The following is a 19,503-nucleotide window of genomic DNA, read 5'->3' as shown; positions in this document are numbered from 1 at the left end:
CCTCCTCACTCCCATCTTTTCTTTTTTTCCCCCTCACCCTTCATCTGAGCCGAGGGGAGGAGCTTCTCAACATTCCTCTGAGTAAAAGGAGGAGGTCGTCAGCCTGCAGTCACTCAGAGGAGGAGGCATGAAGACGGATCAACAATCACACGGTTGGAGCTCATTTTGGAGAATCCTCCATCTGGCTTTTACCATTCATGGTATATGGACAGTTAATAACATTGTAAATTACACAACTTTATTCGTGCACCTTGTTGTTCCACTTTCCTTTGATGTCTGTGACATGTTTTATTGTGTCTTCTGTTTGTTTCATTATGTTTAAAGGCTGTGTCATGTTTACAACACCAATTGTGTTTAAATGTATTTCCATTTACAAAAGACTTATTTCTTGAAATGTCTCCAATGTGCAGCAGCTATTTTTGGCCTGTTTTGATGTAAACAGATTGATTTTTGTCTTTCTTAACTTATTTGCTGTGATTTTCTCCACATTTTCTTTAATCTTGCTATTTATAGTACTACGGGTCACACAAGGACTCATTTCATGGATCGAGGTTGTTCAAAGTGACTCACCAAAATGATCTGGGTCATTTTGAGACATTTCAACTTGGCATTTGTCATAGTTTAGACTGACTGCACTTGTACACTGAACACACACATTTATGCAACATAAAATAAGATTAGTAATAATACAATTTTCCCCCCCTTTTTTCCTTTATTTATTACACATAATATGCAAAGTAAATAAGAAAAATAAATTGTACATTTCTTGCAAAAGATTTTACTATTTTGTCATCTTCCAACGACAAATGCAGGGACGGTTAAAAAAAAACAAAAAAAAGGGGAAAGAAAAAGAATATAAAGAAATTGTTTTTATAAAAAATAAATCAGTAATTTTTTTTTTCAAATAAATAAGGCTTCCAGGCAAGGAAAATTCATTTCTGCAAAGGTATTTTAGAAATTCAAAGAATCTTTGCAGCTCCTACATGATTTATTTTTGTTTTTTAAAAATCAGAAACTTTGTTCTTTTTTGGTGGGAGACAAACCGCTGTGCCAGCTAACCCTCTCTTCATCAGAGCAAATATGACAATTGATGAAAACATTGCATGTTAACACATTTTTAAAGAATTGTTTTTGAAAAATAGCTAAGTGGTTATAGGATGACGAAAACAATGCAGCAAATAATAATATTAATAAAGTAGAAATTCCCAAAACGGGACTAAGACGGAATGGCAGGGTGATTAATAATTAATGAGGTTTTCCTAAAACTGACTGTTTTTGTCACATTTTTTAAATAGCTTTAGTGACCCAGCTTTTGTTTGCATCTACCCTTATTTTAATCATAGACAGATGGAAATTATGAGTCGACCAAGACAGATGTGGAAGCAACTGTTTGTAATAATATCATACGCTGTCATATACTGTATATTTAGGACGAAAAACCATACAAAATAAAACAAACAAGTGTCTATCAATTTATATATACAGTATATATATATATATATATATATATATATATATATATATATTAAAAAAAACTATCATTTTTTCCATTATAAAATAAGTCACATGCCAGATGGACTGAGGAAACAGGACTAGAAGCTCTCTACCTGTGTATCAGCTTCACTGGTAATCATTATAACTGGTGATGCGTCTGAAGAAAAGCCCTTTTCATTGGAAAACTGAGTCGCTTTTAGACGCAGTCAAGTAGCAGTAAAACAACTCAACATGTTCTAGTACTTTTCGTATTGAAAGCAGCAACTGAAAGCTTTTAACTTACATTCAAAATGCCAACTGAATACATAATCATAACAATGTCCAGTACATTAAATAACTTCATTAAATAGTTCAACAAGAAGACATAGTCATCAACATCCCACGCCAGATTGGTTGTCATTATAACTCAAAACTTTTTCCTAAATGTCCTAAATCTAAGAACTTAGATGTATACAAAAGAAAATATCACATCAGAATGTAAAATTACTATTTTAAACAGTTTGTAAGAAAAGTTGTTCCCTTTGAAGATACCTCGAACAGAGTAAAGAAAAATGGAACAAGGGCAATAACTACGAAAAAAATAATTGCTTGCTTCTCATTTTCGAACTCCATCAAGGTATTGATACCCTGAAGCCACACACCAAATTTGGGTATCCTATCTTAAACGGTTTCTGGGAAAAGCTGTCCCCTTTGAAGATACCTCGAACAGAGTAAAAAAATAAAGTACAAGGGCAATAACTCCGGAAAAAATAATTGCGCGCTTCTCATTTTCGAACTCCATCAAGGTATTGATACCCTGAAGCCACACACCGAATTTGGAGGATAATAACTAAATTCTGCCTGAGCAACAAATTCTGTCATTTGGATCAGCGATTCTCAATTGGTGGGTCAGGACCCAAAAGTAGGTCGTGGACCTGTACTGGATGGGTCACAGACAGCAGATTAAAAATAAATATTAATATATCTCATGTTGGACTTGTCTTTTATTTTGAAGGAAACTTGTCTTTTGAAATGCATGTTGCACAGGAAAATATATAGATTTATGTTTTTTTTTAAAAAAAGATTGTGTTTTCAACAGCTATTTTTGAAAAAAAGTGGGTCACAATTTATAGACTGGTAAAATGTAGTTTCCAGGGTGAGACCAGTTGAGAACCCCTGATTTAGATGTTACACCTTTAAACTTTAAAAATACACAACAAAACATTAACATACAGATGACAGGAGACTAATGAATTCATTTTCATTTTTTACCAATTGGTACGACTACCAATGTTCAATACGATCAAAGTAAAGCCAGACGTTTTGATGACAGTGTGCATGTGTCATATATCACGGCACACATGCACGTGGTGTGTTATTTTACCTGCAAGAATAACAACACAACCCATCAACAACTCAATGTGCTCAAAGTTAAGCATTTGTTTGGTCCAAAAGATACAGGAGAAGGACGAGGGGACACGTTGGATCTACTCAGATGTCTTTACAACCAATGTTTGTCAGATAATGCCATTCATTTGTATCTGTATTTTCAGCTTAGTCTTGTCCTGAAAAAAGCACAGTTTTCTGCAGAGGTGAAGAAGTGCTGACCCTGGACCAGCGGTGGTGCAAACATGTGAACCGTTGGCGAGCAGCACAGAGGACTGAAGGCCAGAGGAAGTGGCTCCTCTTCCTCCTGGACTTCCCTTCCCTGCATTAGTCGCTCCTTCTTCCATTTGGTGCGTCTGTTCTGGAACCAGATCTTGACTTGTGTCTCAGTGAGGCGCAGGGCGGCGGCGATGCTGTAACGCTCCACAACCGACAGGTATTGGCAGCGGTGGAAGCTGAGCTCCAGGACCTGCAGCTGCTGAAAGGAGAAGGCTGTGCGGACCCTCCGCCTCTTCCCCCGGGAAACCTGGATGGTTGCCGGAAGCTCCGGTGGATCCCGGGGATCCCGTGACCCGCAGGAGCATTTTTCTCCTGTAGGTCTACGTGGAGATGCATTTTTTCTTTGGGTTCCTATAAGACAACATGTAAAAAATGAAATGTCAGCAGCCTGTCAAGCTGGTAAAAAAGCGTTGACACTAGAGGTGGGACGATACACTGAGTTCACGATATAATGTGATAGACGATAATGTTCTTAACTCCAATTTATAAGTCTTTACACAGGCTCCCAGTGAGCCTCAGAATAGACTTTAAAGTTCTGCTGCTGGTGTATAAATCTGTGAATGGGTTTGGTCCAGAATACATCAGTGCGATATTAGTCAGGTATGAACCCAGCAGGTCTCTCAGATCTATGGGCACAGGTCAGATAGTGGAGCCCAGAGTTCACAGTAAACATGGTGATGCTGTTTTTAGTTGTTATGCTGCAAAGAAGTGGAACAAACAAGGGTTTTTAATCATGTTATTGTTTATTTAATGTTGTGATTTTAATAGTGTTATTGATTTTTAAACTGTTAAATGTTTTCTGTTGCACTTATGAAATGCACTATACAAATAGTTTTGCCTTGCCTTGCCTGAAAGATGCAATATCTTTGGAAAGGGGGAGAAATGACCAGTATCTTAACATCTTGTTGCACAATATCACACATTCCTTTTATTTGAAGACCAATAACCAACTTATTTCCTTAAATTCTAACTTTTTAAAAATAAATCCCAAATTTGCTTTTCTTTAAAAACTTTTTTACATATATTATGAGAGAAAAATAATCTATAATAATCCAAACAAATAAAAAAAAATATTGTTTAAACTAATTGGTTTTGTTTAGTATCCCTGTCGTGGATCTGTTTATTTTGTTAATAAACAATGATTGTCACCTTCAAAATGACCTTTATATACTTTGGTATGGGTGTCCTTACCTGGGGAGGCTGTCTGCTGCACACTGGGTGTCTTTTTCCGGGTGAACTTCAGCGGATCCAGAATGTCTTCCACAGAAAACGAGGTGCAGCGACCCGGCGGGGCCGCGTCTGCAGGTGCCCGCATTTCAGTGCGCAGAGAGCGGCCTGGGAGTGCACGGTGATCTCGTTGTGCCCGGAGCTCCTCCACGTGCTTGACCTTTTTATAAGTGCGCGCATACGGTCACAAACGCATGCACGCAGGCACTGCCTCGACCTTCTCATGTAAATGCGCGCTCCCAGCAGGGGCGCCTCGCGCTTTACGAGCGCGCATCTGGTGGAAGCTGTTGTCTCCGTCCGTGTTTGCCTTTGTGCGCGGACGTGTCACGATTTGCATCAGAGAGCGTTTACACGCGTGTCTGTGTGTGAATGCAGGAACGGTCAAAGGGGAAGTGTGCGGGTTTGTGTGCGTAAAAAGCGCAGCGGTTTAATGATAAACCCATGGAGCAGGTTTATGGAGCTACGGATCTCTGCAGGAGAAAGTTAAGAGCTTCTTCTCTTCAAATAAAAGACATGAGGACTGTCATTGTTATGAGCTAAACTCCAAAATACGAGCTAAAAACAAAAAGATAAAAACTGTAGTCATAAATACAATAGTCATATACATGTTCATTTGAAAATCAGTTATTTATTGGGTTTTGTTCTTTTGTTCATTATTTTCCTTTATCAATGATCAAGTTTATTCATTTACTTGGTCAACTCTTTTCTTTCTTTCTTTCTTTTGGTCTGTCTGTCATTTTTTTTTCTTTCTCTGGATCAAGAATTTTGCCCAAACAAGTTTTGAAGTCAATGGTATGGAAGCCCGTTTCCGCCACTAAAAAAAAAAAAAAAAAAATCACCAAGGAAAGTCATAATTTTGGGAAACAAAGTCATAATTATGAGATAGAAAGTCATAATTATGAGAAATAAAGTCATAATTATGAGTTAGTAAAGTCATAATTATGAGGGGAAAAAAGTCATAATTATGAGATACTTAAACACATTTACAGCAGCTTGTTCATGTGGTGAGTAGCTGACACTAGAGATGCTGATAAGACTATCAAAGACTACTTTAGACGGGGCTTTACAAATGATGAAATACTTTGTTTGCTTCCAAATTCACATAGAAATATGCTGAGTAAACGCAACCTTGAAAAGATACTAAGCAAAAAGAGGCTCTGGCATCAAAAGGATAAAACTGATGTGGCTGAAGTAGCAGTTTATTGAACAACACATGGAGATTTCTGGTCAGTGCCATGGGTACAGATGGATGTACCAAAAATGTTTCTATCTCACAATTATGACTTTACTAACTCATAATTATGACTTTACTAACTCATAATTATGACTTTCTTTCTCATAATTATGACTTTACTCACTCATAATTATGACTTTCTTTCTCATAATTATGACTTTCTAATTCATAATTATGACTTTCCTTGGTGATTTTTTATTTTTTTTAGTGGCGGAAACGGGCTTCCATACATTCGTGATTCTGTAGTAAACCTGCACCTCTAAAAGACTTTTTATGTTTTCTTTTCCAAAGTTTGAAGGAACAAATGTTCATCGCTTTACCTTTTCTCCCTTTAAAGTGGATGTTGATCTTATTTCCTGGTTCTAGTGGATGTCAAGAATAAAGTCAAAATGTCGAGATTAAAGTTGACATTTCGAGAATAAAGTTTAATTATAGTATAGTTTCAAAAAAATCAAACTTAAAATACAATATCGTGACAAAAGTCGAAGACTTGCTAAGAAAGTCAACACCACGCGTAAACTCCTCCTACTAACAATCCTGGCTCCTCCTACCTTATAATAATGTGAGCTCCTCCCTCTCAAACTACCTCACAGCTAAAACAAACACTGCGGTTTAATATAGAACAGGGGGTTCTCATCTGGTCTCACCCTGGGACCCACATTTTTCCACGGTCATTAAATCACGACCCATTTATTTATTTATTTTAGAATTCAACCAATTAAATTTAGTTTTTCAAAAATAGCTGTTGAAAACATACACACACACACACACACACACACACACACACATATATATATATATATATATATATATATATGTATATATATATATATATTTAAACATAAATCCATATATTTCTCCTTGCAACATGCATTTTAAAGCATGCTTGTCAAAAGAAAAGGTTATTTTAAAATAAAAGACAAGTCCAACATGAGAGGCATTAAGCATTTGTAAATTTTTGTCCAGCCGTCCATGACCCACCCAGTACAGATCTGTGACCCACTTTTGGGTCCCGACCCACCAGTTGAGAATTGCTGATATAGACTATGCATTATAATTTATTGTCATATATATATGTAAAGCTACATACGCGAAATATGTTTACTGCATTCAACCCCTCCCTGAGGAGCAGTGTGCAGCCATGGTGTAGTGCCCTGGGAGGGGTTAGTGTTAATATAAGGGACTGATCAACATCCCACAGTGATGGACCAGGGAGATTAGAACCAGTGAGCCTATGATTACAAGCCTTCTCCCTTAACCACTAGTCCCTTTATCCACAGATAACATATTTACATTCGGTATATAGATAATCCAGTATGTAGATAAACGGAAGTGCAGTGTGAACGCCCACCATCAGTTCCATTTTTAGTAGCTGTTATACCACCTCGTAATGCCTTTGACATGATCTGACGTGTTTGTGACGCAATGTGACGCAGCGGTTGGACAAAACAAGTGATTATCATCTTAAGTTTACTGTTCCTGTGGTCAGAAGAGGTTAAAGCCTGTTTTTAGGAGCGTCATGGAAATTACTTTTCAGAGGCTAAAACTCCGGAAAACATGCACGTTTGGACAATAAACCTCAAATACTAGGTTGTTGGGGTTCTTAGAACAAATGGAGATGGGTGAAACATAGCATAATACTGGACATTTAAAGAGATTACAACACTGTGTTTGAGTTAAAACAGAAAAAGTCTCTGTTATTAAACCCAACTTCAAAGTATAGTTCAACGATTCATCGATACACGGCATTTTGTAGAAGGGCACGATCTGCTGTTTGTTTGTTGTCATGTGGTGAATTGGCCCTCGTCAGCTTCCGTAGATTTGACTTAATTAGCAAACCATCGACTTTTATCACAATATTGTATTTTGAGTTCATTTTTGAAATTTCAATCTTAATCTTGACATTATCTTACAACTTTATTCTCGAAATGTCAACTTTATTCTCAACATTTTGACTTTGTTCTTGATTTGCCCAAAATAATTTTCTCCATCAAAATTGGCCCTAATCTGTTTCTATATATCGTTGTGGTAGACTAACAGCATATATTATTTTTGGTGTGTTATCACTGTAATAATATGTCGTATTTACTTCTTAAAGTGTGCACTTATGTGTTTATTCAATCAATTCAGTCTGAACAGATTAGATTAGGCACCAGTTTGGTGTTTAAAGCCACTCCCACAGAGAGTGTTTTTGTTCTCAATTCAAAGCAGAGCTGACTTTAACTCTGTTTAGTGTTAAGACGACAGCTGCTGGTTGAACTGTCCTTCAGACTCCTGCAGAGCCATCACCACATCCCATCACATCAGAGAGCTTCACTGACCATTTGAGCGCACAGATTATATTTCTACGAATGAGGCTATGTCATGATTAAAAAAAAGCAGGACCTTCAACTTCAAATAGGAAACTTCAAACTCAAGAAAAACCTGTGAATGAATCGATTAATAAATATATTTGCTGTTACAATTTGTGTAAAATTTTGAAGTAAAGCCAACAAGAGAAATAGCCTAAACATACTGTATATGCATAACACTGCCCCCTATAGGGAGGTACTGGGACCTCCTGCTTTGTTCTCGATCAGAGATGGGCAACTTTTATTACAACAGGGCCACAAAAATGTGATTGTCTGATCACATTATCAACATTCATCTTAGCATTTGTAATAATGACCAATCTGATCATTAACACAGGATTCTGAGTTTTTAGTCATTTCATGTGTTTTTGTAATCATTTTGTGTATTTATCTGTTATTTTGGGAATTCCTCCTGGCATTTTGTGTAGTTAATGAGTCATATTCTGTTTTAGTTATTTCTTGTGTGCTATGTTTGCATTTTGTTTATTTTCCAGGATGTTTGTTGGTATTGTGTGTGTCTTTGAAGTCATTTTGTATGTGTGTTTTATGTATTTGTGTGTTGTTTTGTGTGTTTAAGTGCAGTGATGTGCACAGACATTTTGGGGGGCAGGTGCTCAGTGAAAAATCAGGGCGCTTTACGTGGCATGTAGAACTGACGGCTGCCTTATTATAGCAGTGTGAGAATTAAAAAAAATAAAGAATAAACATTACAGGCACATGTTGAATGTAATTGCATATTCATGTCAATAGCTTAATAAAAAATGACTTGACCTTTGAACTGGTACAGTTTCACACTATAGCACTGATCAGTCAATCACAATTGTTTTATTTCTTTGGAATGAACGCACATGAAGAGGTTTTAAGCAAGTTACAAGCTACAATGATAGATTAGTGTCGTGTTTTTCCCCTGTCAGAACAAAAGAATTGTACAAAGTGTCATTTTGGAGTAAAGAGTGAGCGTTACCACTCTCTAAAGCCGCATTCCTCCTCGGTGCCATGTCTTTAAAGAGTCTGATGACCTCACTATGATTTACCTGGATGTCTTTCTCTATGGCAAGCTGAGTTCTTAGATTGTATATCCTGTATCAAAAACTGGTTGCCATCAAATTATCTCCAGATAAATTCAAACAAAACAGAAACTCTGATCATTGCTCCTGATAAAAACATCCTCTATTTAAAAACTATCTTGGTGATCTGGGCTCATCTGTTAAAACCAGCCTCAGAAACCTTAGGGTTGTTTTTGATCAGTCCATGTCTTTGGAGGGACATTGTCGTCAATTGACTAAAAACTGTTTTTACCACCTGAGAAATATCTCTAAAGTGAGGCATCTATTATCAAAATCAGATCTGGAACTGGTCATACACGCATTTATATCATCTCGTATTGACTACTGTAATTCTGTTTTTACTTGTTTTAATAAGTCGACCCTAAACAGACTCCAGATCGTTCAGAACGCTGCTGCCAGACTTTTAACTGGTGCTTCTAGAACATCCCACATCACCCCATTCTTGCTACTCTGCACTGGCTTCTAGTTAAGTTTCGCGTAGAATATAAAATATTAGTTCTCACGTTCCGAGCATTACATGGTCAGGCCCCTAAATATATCTCGGACTTGTTGTGCCCCTACTCATCAGGGCGATGCCTTCGGTCTTCAGACCAGGGTCTCCTAAAGACCCCAAAAACTAAATTTAAGACCAGAGGAGACCTGGCGTTCCAGGCTGTAGCTCCCAGACTCTGGAATAACCTGCACCAGTCTCTCAGGGAGCTCAACTGTGTGGACACTTTTAAAAAAACTGCTGAAGACTACACTTTACAGTAAAGCTTTTAGTTAACTGGATTTTAATTTGTCCTTTAATGTTGCTGTTCTTATGATATTTATGCACTCTTGTTTTATTATTCTATTGTGTTGCACTTGTACTTTTACCACAACTCTGTACAGCACTTTGTGATTTTATCTGCAAAAAGCGCTTTATAAATAAAACTACTTACTTACTTACTTAGATATTGCATACACATACACACATACAGCTGCTACATCATGCCTTTCTTATTCTCCCTCATTCTGGTCATCAGACAGCACTTCTGATTCTGTAACTGTGCATAGACTTGGTGCTGCTATGGACTCTGCTTTTTCTCTAGATGAATCGGAAAATGAATCTATCTCAATTTCTTTGCTGGTAGATGGCCTACTGCTTTCCTGCTGTAGCTGCCTAGAATAGAAAAATAATAGTTTTAGTAATAGCCTATCTTTTAAGGTTGAATATAGCATATTAAGGTAAATACAAGATTGCTGCAAGTCTTGTAACATAGAAATAACTTGTTAGTACAAAATAATATAATTAGCTAAAATAGCTTAATGCCTAATTTAGCAGAGCCAAACCACTTTGTGTAAAATAAAATGTGGACAGCTTTTAAGATATTTCAGTGAAATTAGAGGAACAGTTCAACTTTAAAATCTAAGCTTTAAAATGCCCTAAACAGTGAACATGACTCTTGACTCTGACCTTCCATCTTCATCTTCCTCCTTTCTGCTGGTGGATGCTTATATCTGCTCCCTTTCTTTTTCCTTTCTCATCCTCTCCTTTCTAGGCATTAAACTGTAATTGGTAAATAAAAAGAGACCAACAATATGAATAAGACTGTTTGGTTGTATTTCAACAAGGCACAGGGCTACTTTTTCTGCAGGCAATTGGGAATTGCCTGTTTGTGATTTAGCAAATAAATTATTGCAAGTGTTAATTATGTAGCCTAATGTGAACCGACACAATAGCCTACTAAATATTCATCTTAATATTCATAGCGTCTAGCTTGTTAGGCAGGCGAGCATAATTTATGATCCTCACATCGCCCGGGAAAAGCTGAGCGCATGTGGGCTGCACCGAGAGAGGACTTCAAAATAAAAAATTAAAAAAACAAGTTCCTGTTATTAAAAAATATAGACCCAAGGATATGGATAAGAGAAATGTAACTTTTGTGTGAGCGGGTGGGTCCCCAACACGATGATTATCGTTTATAACTATGGTGATTTAGCCTCTACGTCTATTTATAACCGACTTAGGTTTACTGTTATTCGTCATCAGTTTCCGTAGTGTAGTGGTTATCACGTTCGCCTCACACGCGAAAGGTCCCCGGTTCGAAACCGGGCGGAAACATTATTTTTCTTTTTCTTTCTCTTTTTTAAGGTTTTCGAAACATTTTTCATAAGATGCTTTCTCCACCTTCACTAGATTGACCTCAATATTATATAGTATATATATACTCTTTAAGGGTCACCTCATACCTTGGCGCAACCAATTTTACCATAGATAGCGCCAGACTTAGGCTAACAGTATTGCATTGTCTTAACACAAGTTTCCGTAGTGTAGTGGTTATCACGTTCGCCTAACACGCGAAAGGTCCCCGGTTCGAAACCGGGCGGAAACACATTTGAAATTTTCTATTTTTGATAATATAGCTGCTGCAGTGTACTGGGAAGCCAAATAACACTTTATCATGTTTAAAGCACAGAAAAGTGGGCCCTTTGAGTAAAAGTAAAATTACAGATTTTAGAAAGTACTCAAAAAAGTAGAAGTACACAAAAAAGCTATTCAGCTCTGCGTTTAACACCATCATCCCGGACACAGTGCCGGCCTCCACCTGTCAGTGGATCACCAACTTCCTGACTGACAGGAAGCAGCAAGTAAGGCTGGTTAGCATCACATCCAGCACCCGGTCACTCAGCACTGGCGCCCCCCAGGGCCCTGAAGTTCGCAGGCGACACCACCGTCATCGGTCTCATTCAGACGGGAGGTGGAACAGCTGGCTCTCTGGTGCAGTCAGAACCATCTGGAGCTGAAGCCGCTCAAGACTGTGGAGATGACAGAGGCTACCGTGGACGCTTTCAGGTTGCTGGGATCAACAATCTCACAGAACCTGAAGTGGACCTCCCACATAGACACAATCAGAAAAAAGGCATGTCACGGCAAATTTGCGTTTGACCTCATTTGGAGACATGATTTATTGCTCTGGTTGAGTGATGGAGTCCAGGCGAGGCATTGATGATTTTATAAAAAAGGTTTATTATAAAACTAAATAAAAAGGAGTACAAAGATGGACAAAATTAGTGACCGCCCCGGGCGGACGTCCGATGACCGAGTGGCACACAGTTCTAACTCATCACGTATATTCCCCCTCAGTCCCCCCCCCAGGAGATAAAGAGGACAGGGTGGAGGTGATAGAAGAGGGTGAAAAGAGACAGTTTCTTCTTTAGGTCAAAACAACCAGTTCTCTGGTATCTCCTGATTGTCGTGAGTGTTGGAGGCGCAATTTCTTTTGTTTGGGGAGAGCAGGACTCGAACCCTTACACCCAGGGGCTCTTCTGCTCTAGGTATTTCATCTTTTAAGGGTATATACTACCAGCCCGGTCGGCCCGCCTGAAGACAAAAGACGTGAGTGCATCTTACAAGTAATAACAGTGTCCCAAGCGCCCCCTCCTGGGATGTCTGGGAATGAAACTGCAATATTTGACCTTTCGCTCTAAAATGAACACGGAATGAATTATAGAAATATTTAAATGGAACATCTTTGTTGTTCTTCGTCTCTCTGAATGGTAAGTTTACTGTAATTACTATTTACTTCATTACAAAGTCCCGAAGTTACTATACTGAGCACTGCAGCACGAACGCATTATGTGTAGATTCGTGGAAAACAAACCTAAAGAAAAAAATTGAGATTGAATAGAAAAGGATCTTGAAGTTAAATTATACTAGGAGCAGTTGTTGAAGGCGCCGTGTTCAGCACTGCAGCACTGATGCTTTATGCATGGATTAGTTAAAAAAAACGGACCCCAAAAAAAAAAAAAAAAAACACACACATAAACCAAAGGATATGGACAGCCGTTTCTAATTAATAATTAAAAGTAACTGCGTTGGCCGGGAATCGAACCCGGGTCAACTGCTTGGAAGGCAGCTATGCTCACCACTATACCACCAACGCTGATGCGCAATAAAGACGATAAAAAGCCATTATCAATGGATCGTAACACGAACTACTCCAAAACAGCCGGAACAGAGTGATTTCTTCACTCTGATGGGTGAAATAAGCCGGTGTTTGTGGAATATGAGCCTGTTCTAAAGGTGCGTTCACACTGAACGCCACTTCATTGACTATAGTGGCTTAAATCACCTGTGATTAGTCACTTTTTGCTCGCTTCATCGCTTCAGTGACGTGCCGAGCGGGTAATAATATGAATAAAATGTGTTTGGAGAGACGTGGCAACAGCATAGGATGGCTGCATGGAGAGTCCTCCCGTTACACTGGATATAAACACACTGACTGCCGCTTGATTTATATTGATTTTTAATGTAATATTGTCTCTAGGTTCATCTTAACGTCCAAAAAAATGTCAAAAAAGAAAGAAAGAAGTGGGACCCTATTCCAAGGAACTTTACTACAGACGTCAGTCGACGTTTTAATGCAGATCAATATCTCAGTGACTTTCCCTAAGTTAGGAATGAGATACTCAAAGTTTCCCTCATCTGAGCCCAAACATACTCAAAGTTTGAACATAACCCGCTTTATGGAACACCCCTCTGACTATAACAACCAGGATCAGAGAACACATTCTCGCGTGCGTGCGAGTGTGTTATATATAATTCTACTTCCTCTATATGTTCTTCTTTTCCTTCATATTCTAATAAGAATAAAACATAATTTAAGTCAGAGCAAGAATAAATAATAAAAATAAGAAAAAATATGGATTTTTTTGTGTGCAGTTCTCCATTCAACCTGCGGTGTCGCTGTGGAAGTCATGAACTCGCGATCCCGCGTCCTCTCGCGATATCTCCTGTATATTGACACGAATCATGGCGTCTGAAGTGAAGGCGGGTAGTAGCGCCGTGGAAGAACCCGAAGCTGCGGACAGGTTTGTCCCCTTCGTGTGCAATATTACTGCTTCCCGCTTAGATATAGACATTTTTCCTCACTGTGTGTCATTAAGAAGTTAGTTTACGAGGTCTACTTGAGGTATTAAAGACGTCGCCTAAGTGGCTAGGCTAACTGACGTTAGCACTGTGTTGATTCATTGAGTGACTTTAATGGTTGTTATTTGTGAAAAGTTGAAACTAACAATGCGAAAATGCGCAGTCTAATCTGTGTTTTAAAACCTAATAGATAAAAAAAAAAAATACATTTATTTACAATAACCATCGATTTTTGATAGGTGTGCAGTAGAATCTGCAGCGTCTGCACATCCACCGCCTGCTATATTTGGGATGCAAGATTCCTAAATAATTTAAAACATCTTCCAGTTTGACTTTTAATCACCTGAAAAGATGCCATAAAATAATAGGCATTAAGGAATGGGAAACAGCCACTGCACAGACTATCAAACAAATTGGCTAAAGATGTCCTGGTTTATAAGTGCCGAAAATATCTTGAAAGTGTGAAAAAATGTGCAGAAAAGACATTAAAATTTGATGGAGAAGTGGCATAAATGAGAAAATGCATTAAAAGGAGCAAAAAATATTGTAGGAAAACGTGTTGAGAATAGGAGTGGGAGGATATCTCAATACGGCGATATATTGCGATATTTTTCCGCACGATTGATTATCGATATGCTCCCGCTAAGTATCGATTTAAAAAAAAAAAAAAAAAAAAAATTCAAAATCTTTTCTGCTTTTCCACTAAAATGTGCAGGTAGGTCTTCACAGAAATGTTGTTACTATTCCAGTAAACAATATATTGTTTACTGGAATATTGCACCGTAATGTGTCACTGTTAAAAAAAAAATACCCTATTTTTTGTTTACAGAAAGCAATATTAGAGATACGTATTTCTTTCCATTGGTATGTTGACACTTATTTACAGAAATGTTGCACTAAAATAGTGTCACTGTTCATAGGACACTTTTTCAATGTATTGTCTTTCAGAGATATAAAATAAATATTGTATTTTTTCACTTAAAATTTTTTTTTCTTGTTATGTCAGATTATCGTAGATTGATTTCTGACCAATATATCGATAATCGCAGTATCGTAATATCGTGAGATAAATGTTATCGTGAGCTGTGTATCGCATATCGTGAGGTACCCAGAATAGGTTAAAATATGACAATATGGTGTAGTTGCAGAAAAAGGGTAAAAATAAGAAAACATGGGCTCAAATTGTTCAGAACATATTCTTAGTTTCTTGAAGGCATCTGGCAACCCCCTCCCAGTGTCTTGCGACCACAAACGGGGTCCTCACCCCAAGTTTGAGAACCCCTGCCTTACAGAAATGTCCTTGATTGCATTTTTCATCTTTCCACTTAAATAGCTGCATGTTAAATTTGCCTTTATGGATACTTTGCTATTGGTTTGTAGGGCTGGGTATTGCCAGGTACCTCGCGATACGACACTGTCATGATATTTTGCCCACGATAACACCACGATATAGCAATTCTGCAATAATCGATATATTGCAAGACATTTCATCCACGATACATTACAATATTTGTGTCACTGAACAAATACAGAATTTATTGACTGCACTGAATCCATTTAACAGGAATTACAAAACATTGTCAATCAATTTCACATGAATTCCAAGTAAAACAAAGTGGAGACTGCACATTGGCTCTTCTTAACGCACACGCTGTAAATGTGTAAATATCCACTCTTCACCTATTGTGTCATTGTACTGTGTATGTACTGCATTATCTCTGTGTATCATGTTTATATATATATATATATATATATATGTTTTCGTCATGTTTTGTATGTTGCAATATAAAAAGAATAAGAAAAAAAATCCATATTTGACGCCAGTAAATCGATAGCTTATGGCAAGACAAAATATGGCGATATATCGTATCGATATTTTGGCACACCACTGTTGGTTTCAACACTTAATCGGTAGGGATTTAACGATTAATCGTAAGGCAGTTAAAAATCGATTCAAAGGTATTACGGTTCACATCGATACTGTGAAAATTGAATCGCAGTACTTTTTTTATCCAGAAGTGTTGGCGGTGGGCGGAATCTGCTACTACTTTCTTTCTGGCCGCCTTCTACTCTTAAACATGTTCATAAATGATTCCTTACCCCTTTAGCACCGAAAGAATATCTGTAATATTACATGAATATCTGTAAAAGTCACGTTTTTCTATTAGCTCTGTCTGCTAGTGCATAGCATCTCTTCTTCACTGCTAGATTAGCTGTATGCCAACCGACCACTGGGTTACCAGCGCCCTCTGCTGGTCCAAACAAATATCTGACCTAAATACAGTGCAATGACGAGTGTTTTTTTTTTTTTTTTTTTTTTTTTTTTTTTTTAAAGTCCAATTGTTAAGGCACAAAATACATTTTCAGTTGCACTTATAAAAAGATAAAAAAAACTATCATGCAGTTTCGCATCATTTACGATATAACCAGAATTTAAATTAATAGGTTTCTTCTTCATTTGTATTATTCCTTTATTTATTTCATTCAAGATTTATTTTTAGTTAAATTGTATTGTTTATCAAGGGATTCTTTTGACAATGAAAAATAAAAGGAAAACATTACAGTATTTTCTAGTTTTTTTCCCAAAAAAAATAAAGGAATATTGTTCAGTCATCATTTGTCTACAGTCCCATTTTGTGAAATAAATCGTGAGAGAATCGTATCGTGAACCCAGTATCGTGAATTGAATCATATCAGAAGTTGTAAGAATCGTTACATCCCTATTAATCGGTCAACATTGTATGAGAAAAGTTATAGTACATTTTATGTAAACAATCAAGCAGAGACATTATAAACTTCCTTTTTTTTCCTTAAACAACAAAAAAAAACTTTTATACAGTATGATTTCCGATACATCTTTCGGATCAAAAATGAAGAGAAATATTTTTTTTTGTGCCGTCCTGTCACACCTTTACCACTAGAGGGCAGTAGTTGCCAACTTAACATTTGGCCAAAGCTATCAAACGTCCCAAAATCAAGCCAAACATTCTTAATACGACATGTTTTATTTGTTGTTCTCTTCCACATACGATACTGAGTTGATAAATCCTTCTGTAGGTGTGCTGCTGATATGACATTGATATTTAATCTTTTTGTTTTTTAGTGAAGCCACATTTGGAGAAGCTCCCATCAGCATGGAGACGGAAACTTCCAACAGCAAAGAGGGAATGGTATGTGTCATCAGAGTCGCTGTATATTATTTATTCATTATAGGATCTATTCTCCCATGCGCATAAGTCAGAAAAACAGCGCAGCCCCCGTACTTAAGTCAGTCACTGCACGCCTCCATCCCAGTTACGCACTCTGGGTGGAGTGACCCTGTAATGTGGGCGTTCCCTTTCAAATCTGGCCTTACGCGTATTTTCCCGTCTGCTTAAGTTCTTTTCCTCTTACACGCTTCTGAGATCTAAGCAAAAAATCGGAATGGAGCATTAATGCTGGCAGTGTGAACTTAGCCTAAATTACCCATAGGGGAAAATGTGATTGGCAGTGGTTGTTTGTCTCAGTGTTGCCTTTCGATAGACTGGCGTCTTTTCCAGGGTGTACCCCCGCCTAATGCCCACCCAGTGTGAGCCAGAGATAGGCACTGGCAGTCCCCCGCGACTCTGAAATAAGACAAAGTGGGTTTGAAAATGAATGGATTAATAGACTTTAAACTAGAGGTGTCCAGATCCAATATTGATATTGGATATTGGTCCGATATCAGCCAGAAAGCGAATATTGGATTTTATCGGACTGCATCTAAAATTATTGATATAAGCTGTCCGATTAAAATGTTCCGCTCCAGTACTTCTTTCCATAGGTGACTGTGGTTCACATTCCAACAAAGTAACCTACTGTTGCTGACTATTGTTCTCTGTTTGAGTAACATCACTTGATCAAGGCTTTTCTAACATTCTACACTACAAAATAAGTAATAAATGTATCTATGATTCGTGTTGATATTGTATCGGATTAATATCGGTATCGGCTGATACGCAAGGCTGAAACACCGGTATCGTATCGGAAGTGAAAAAGTTGTATTGTGACATCCCTAGTTTAAACCACGATCCTCTTTCTGGAAGGACTATATTGTGAGTAAATTATTGAGATGATGTGAGGGACCATCCTCTTCTTCTCCTTCTCTTTAATGGTGAAAGTTAAATTCCACCAATGGTTGGTACGACTATAAGCTATAGACTTTTAGAGCATCTAATTCGGCTCACAGGAAAAAGTAAAAATCATAGAAAAAACATTACATAACTCAGTTGTAGATGTCTCAGCTCCTCCAAATACATATGGATACATATTTACAAATTTCTCATGCTTAAATCTCATGTTGGTAGTCATCTTTAAGTCTCAAATTGATGAAAAAAACTATAAATAAGAATACTACAAAGTCAGCTCAAAGTGCGTAACAATATAAAATTCATAGTAAGAAAGAAAGAGAACCCAACAAGATCCACATGAACAAGCATTTAGCGACAAACCTGCAAATTTCCTTAAATTATTTTACTAATTTTAATTACAATTATACCCCCGCCCAGCGCCCTATGAGAGCCGGAGATTGGCACCGGCAGACCCCCGCGACCCTGATAAATGGGAATACGCGGGTATGGAGATGGATGGATGGATGGATGGAAATTACAATTATTCATAATACCAAGGAAATGTTGGTGAATTTAAGTTTAAGGTGACTTAATGCATGGATGGTGTTGGTCTCTGATATACTTTATATGTGAATTATACCTGATATAATTGCTCTTTTTCCCACCTAAAATCTGTGGCCCACTTGAGATCAAACTGGTCTGTATTTTGCCCCTGAACTAAAATGAGTTTGACACCCCTGATCAATAATAATAATAATAACCAGTGCCTTCTGTCTCCAGGAACCGTCCGGTGATGGTGGTTCGGAGGCAGCCGACGCGCTGACGGGCTCTGGTGACGAGGACAGCGGGAGGCAGCTGGGCGAGGTGGAGCTGCAGTGCGCTCTGTGCACCAAGTGGTTCACCGCCGACACATTTGCAATTGACACGGCGTACGTACCACTGAATGAGCCGCTGATACTCTGTGACCATGTTGACCTTCCTCTTCCTCCTCCTCTTTCTCCACAGAACCTGCCTGCCCTTCATGACCAACTACGTCTTCCACTGCAACGTCTGCCACCACAGTGGAAACACCTACTTCCTCCGCAAACAGGCCAGTACGTATCACAAGGAATGCTAAAATAATAAATATATTCTTTAAATACAGCGAATAAATGTGAATAGAACACAATGTGGAAGGCTGGGTGTGAGAGAGGGAAGAGCTGCAGATGGACTGATGGAAGAAGAAAAGGAAAAAAATAGCTTCTGATTCTCGAATTTATTTCGAGCATATGCAAGTAGTAGAATAAAGTAAACTGAAAAACAAACAACAAATCAACAAGAAAAGTCAAATCAACAATTTTAATAAGACCCAACATGTCCGAAAAGGTGGAGGATGAACCAAAGGCTTATATAAACCTATCCCTTCTCCACTACTTCATTAACAACTTCTGTATACATATTTACATATACCAAAAAAAGAAAGAGTAAATAAACAAATATAAATAATTTTTGAAAACACGCGATT

At 37.9% G+C, this 19,503-nt stretch overlaps 2 protein-coding genes and 3 non-coding genes across 6 annotated transcripts in view; 3 read left to right on the top strand and 2 right to left on the bottom strand.

The window, feature by feature from the left end:
- Positions 1-2,594: 2,594 nt before the first annotated feature.
- Positions 2,595-4,651, bottom strand: pnx (posterior neuron-specific homeobox). The gene is made up of 2 exons (XM_028463299.1): positions 4,330-4,651; positions 2,595-3,489 (listed from the first exon to the last, which is right to left on the bottom strand). The coding sequence occupies exons 1-2, from the start codon at positions 4,451-4,453 to the stop codon at positions 3,023-3,025; spliced, it is 591 nt and encodes a 196-aa protein (XP_028319100.1). The 5' UTR covers positions 4,454-4,651; the 3' UTR covers positions 2,595-3,022.
- A 6,379-nt stretch (positions 4,652-11,030) lies between these two features.
- trnav-cac (transfer RNA valine (anticodon CAC)) lies at positions 11,031-11,103 on the top strand. The gene has a single exon. It is a non-coding gene; the product is annotated as a tRNA-Val (tRNA).
- Positions 11,104-11,301: 198 nt separating this feature from the next.
- trnav-aac (transfer RNA valine (anticodon AAC)) lies at positions 11,302-11,374 on the top strand. The gene has a single exon. It is a non-coding gene; the product is annotated as a tRNA-Val (tRNA).
- Positions 11,375-12,853: 1,479 nt separating this feature from the next.
- Positions 12,854-12,925, bottom strand: trnag-ucc (transfer RNA glycine (anticodon UCC)). Its single transcript has one exon. It is a non-coding gene; the product is annotated as a tRNA-Gly (tRNA).
- Positions 12,926-13,776: 851 nt separating this feature from the next.
- ash2l (ash2 like, histone lysine methyltransferase complex subunit) overlaps positions 13,777-19,503 on the top strand; it is a 30,993-nt gene continuing 25,266 nt past the window's right edge. For both annotated transcript variants that reach the window (XM_028462153.1, XM_028462152.1), the window contains exons 1-4: positions 13,777-13,853; positions 17,015-17,081; positions 18,780-18,928; positions 19,005-19,093. In XM_028462153.1, coding sequence (XP_028317954.1) covers positions 13,795-13,853; positions 17,015-17,081; positions 18,780-18,928; positions 19,005-19,093 — 364 coding nt within the window. In that variant the 5' untranslated portion in view covers positions 13,777-13,794. The remainder of the gene's footprint in view (positions 13,854-17,014; positions 17,082-18,779; positions 18,929-19,004; positions 19,094-19,503) is intronic.

The sequence above is a fragment of the Gouania willdenowi genome, chromosome 12, assembly GCF_900634775.1.
Source record: "Gouania willdenowi chromosome 12, fGouWil2.1, whole genome shotgun sequence".
Lineage (NCBI taxonomy): Eukaryota > Metazoa > Chordata > Actinopteri > Blenniiformes > Gobiesocidae > Gouania > Gouania willdenowi.
The sequence above is the reverse complement of the archived record's forward strand: the minus strand, read 5'-3'. Positions and strand labels throughout refer to the sequence as shown.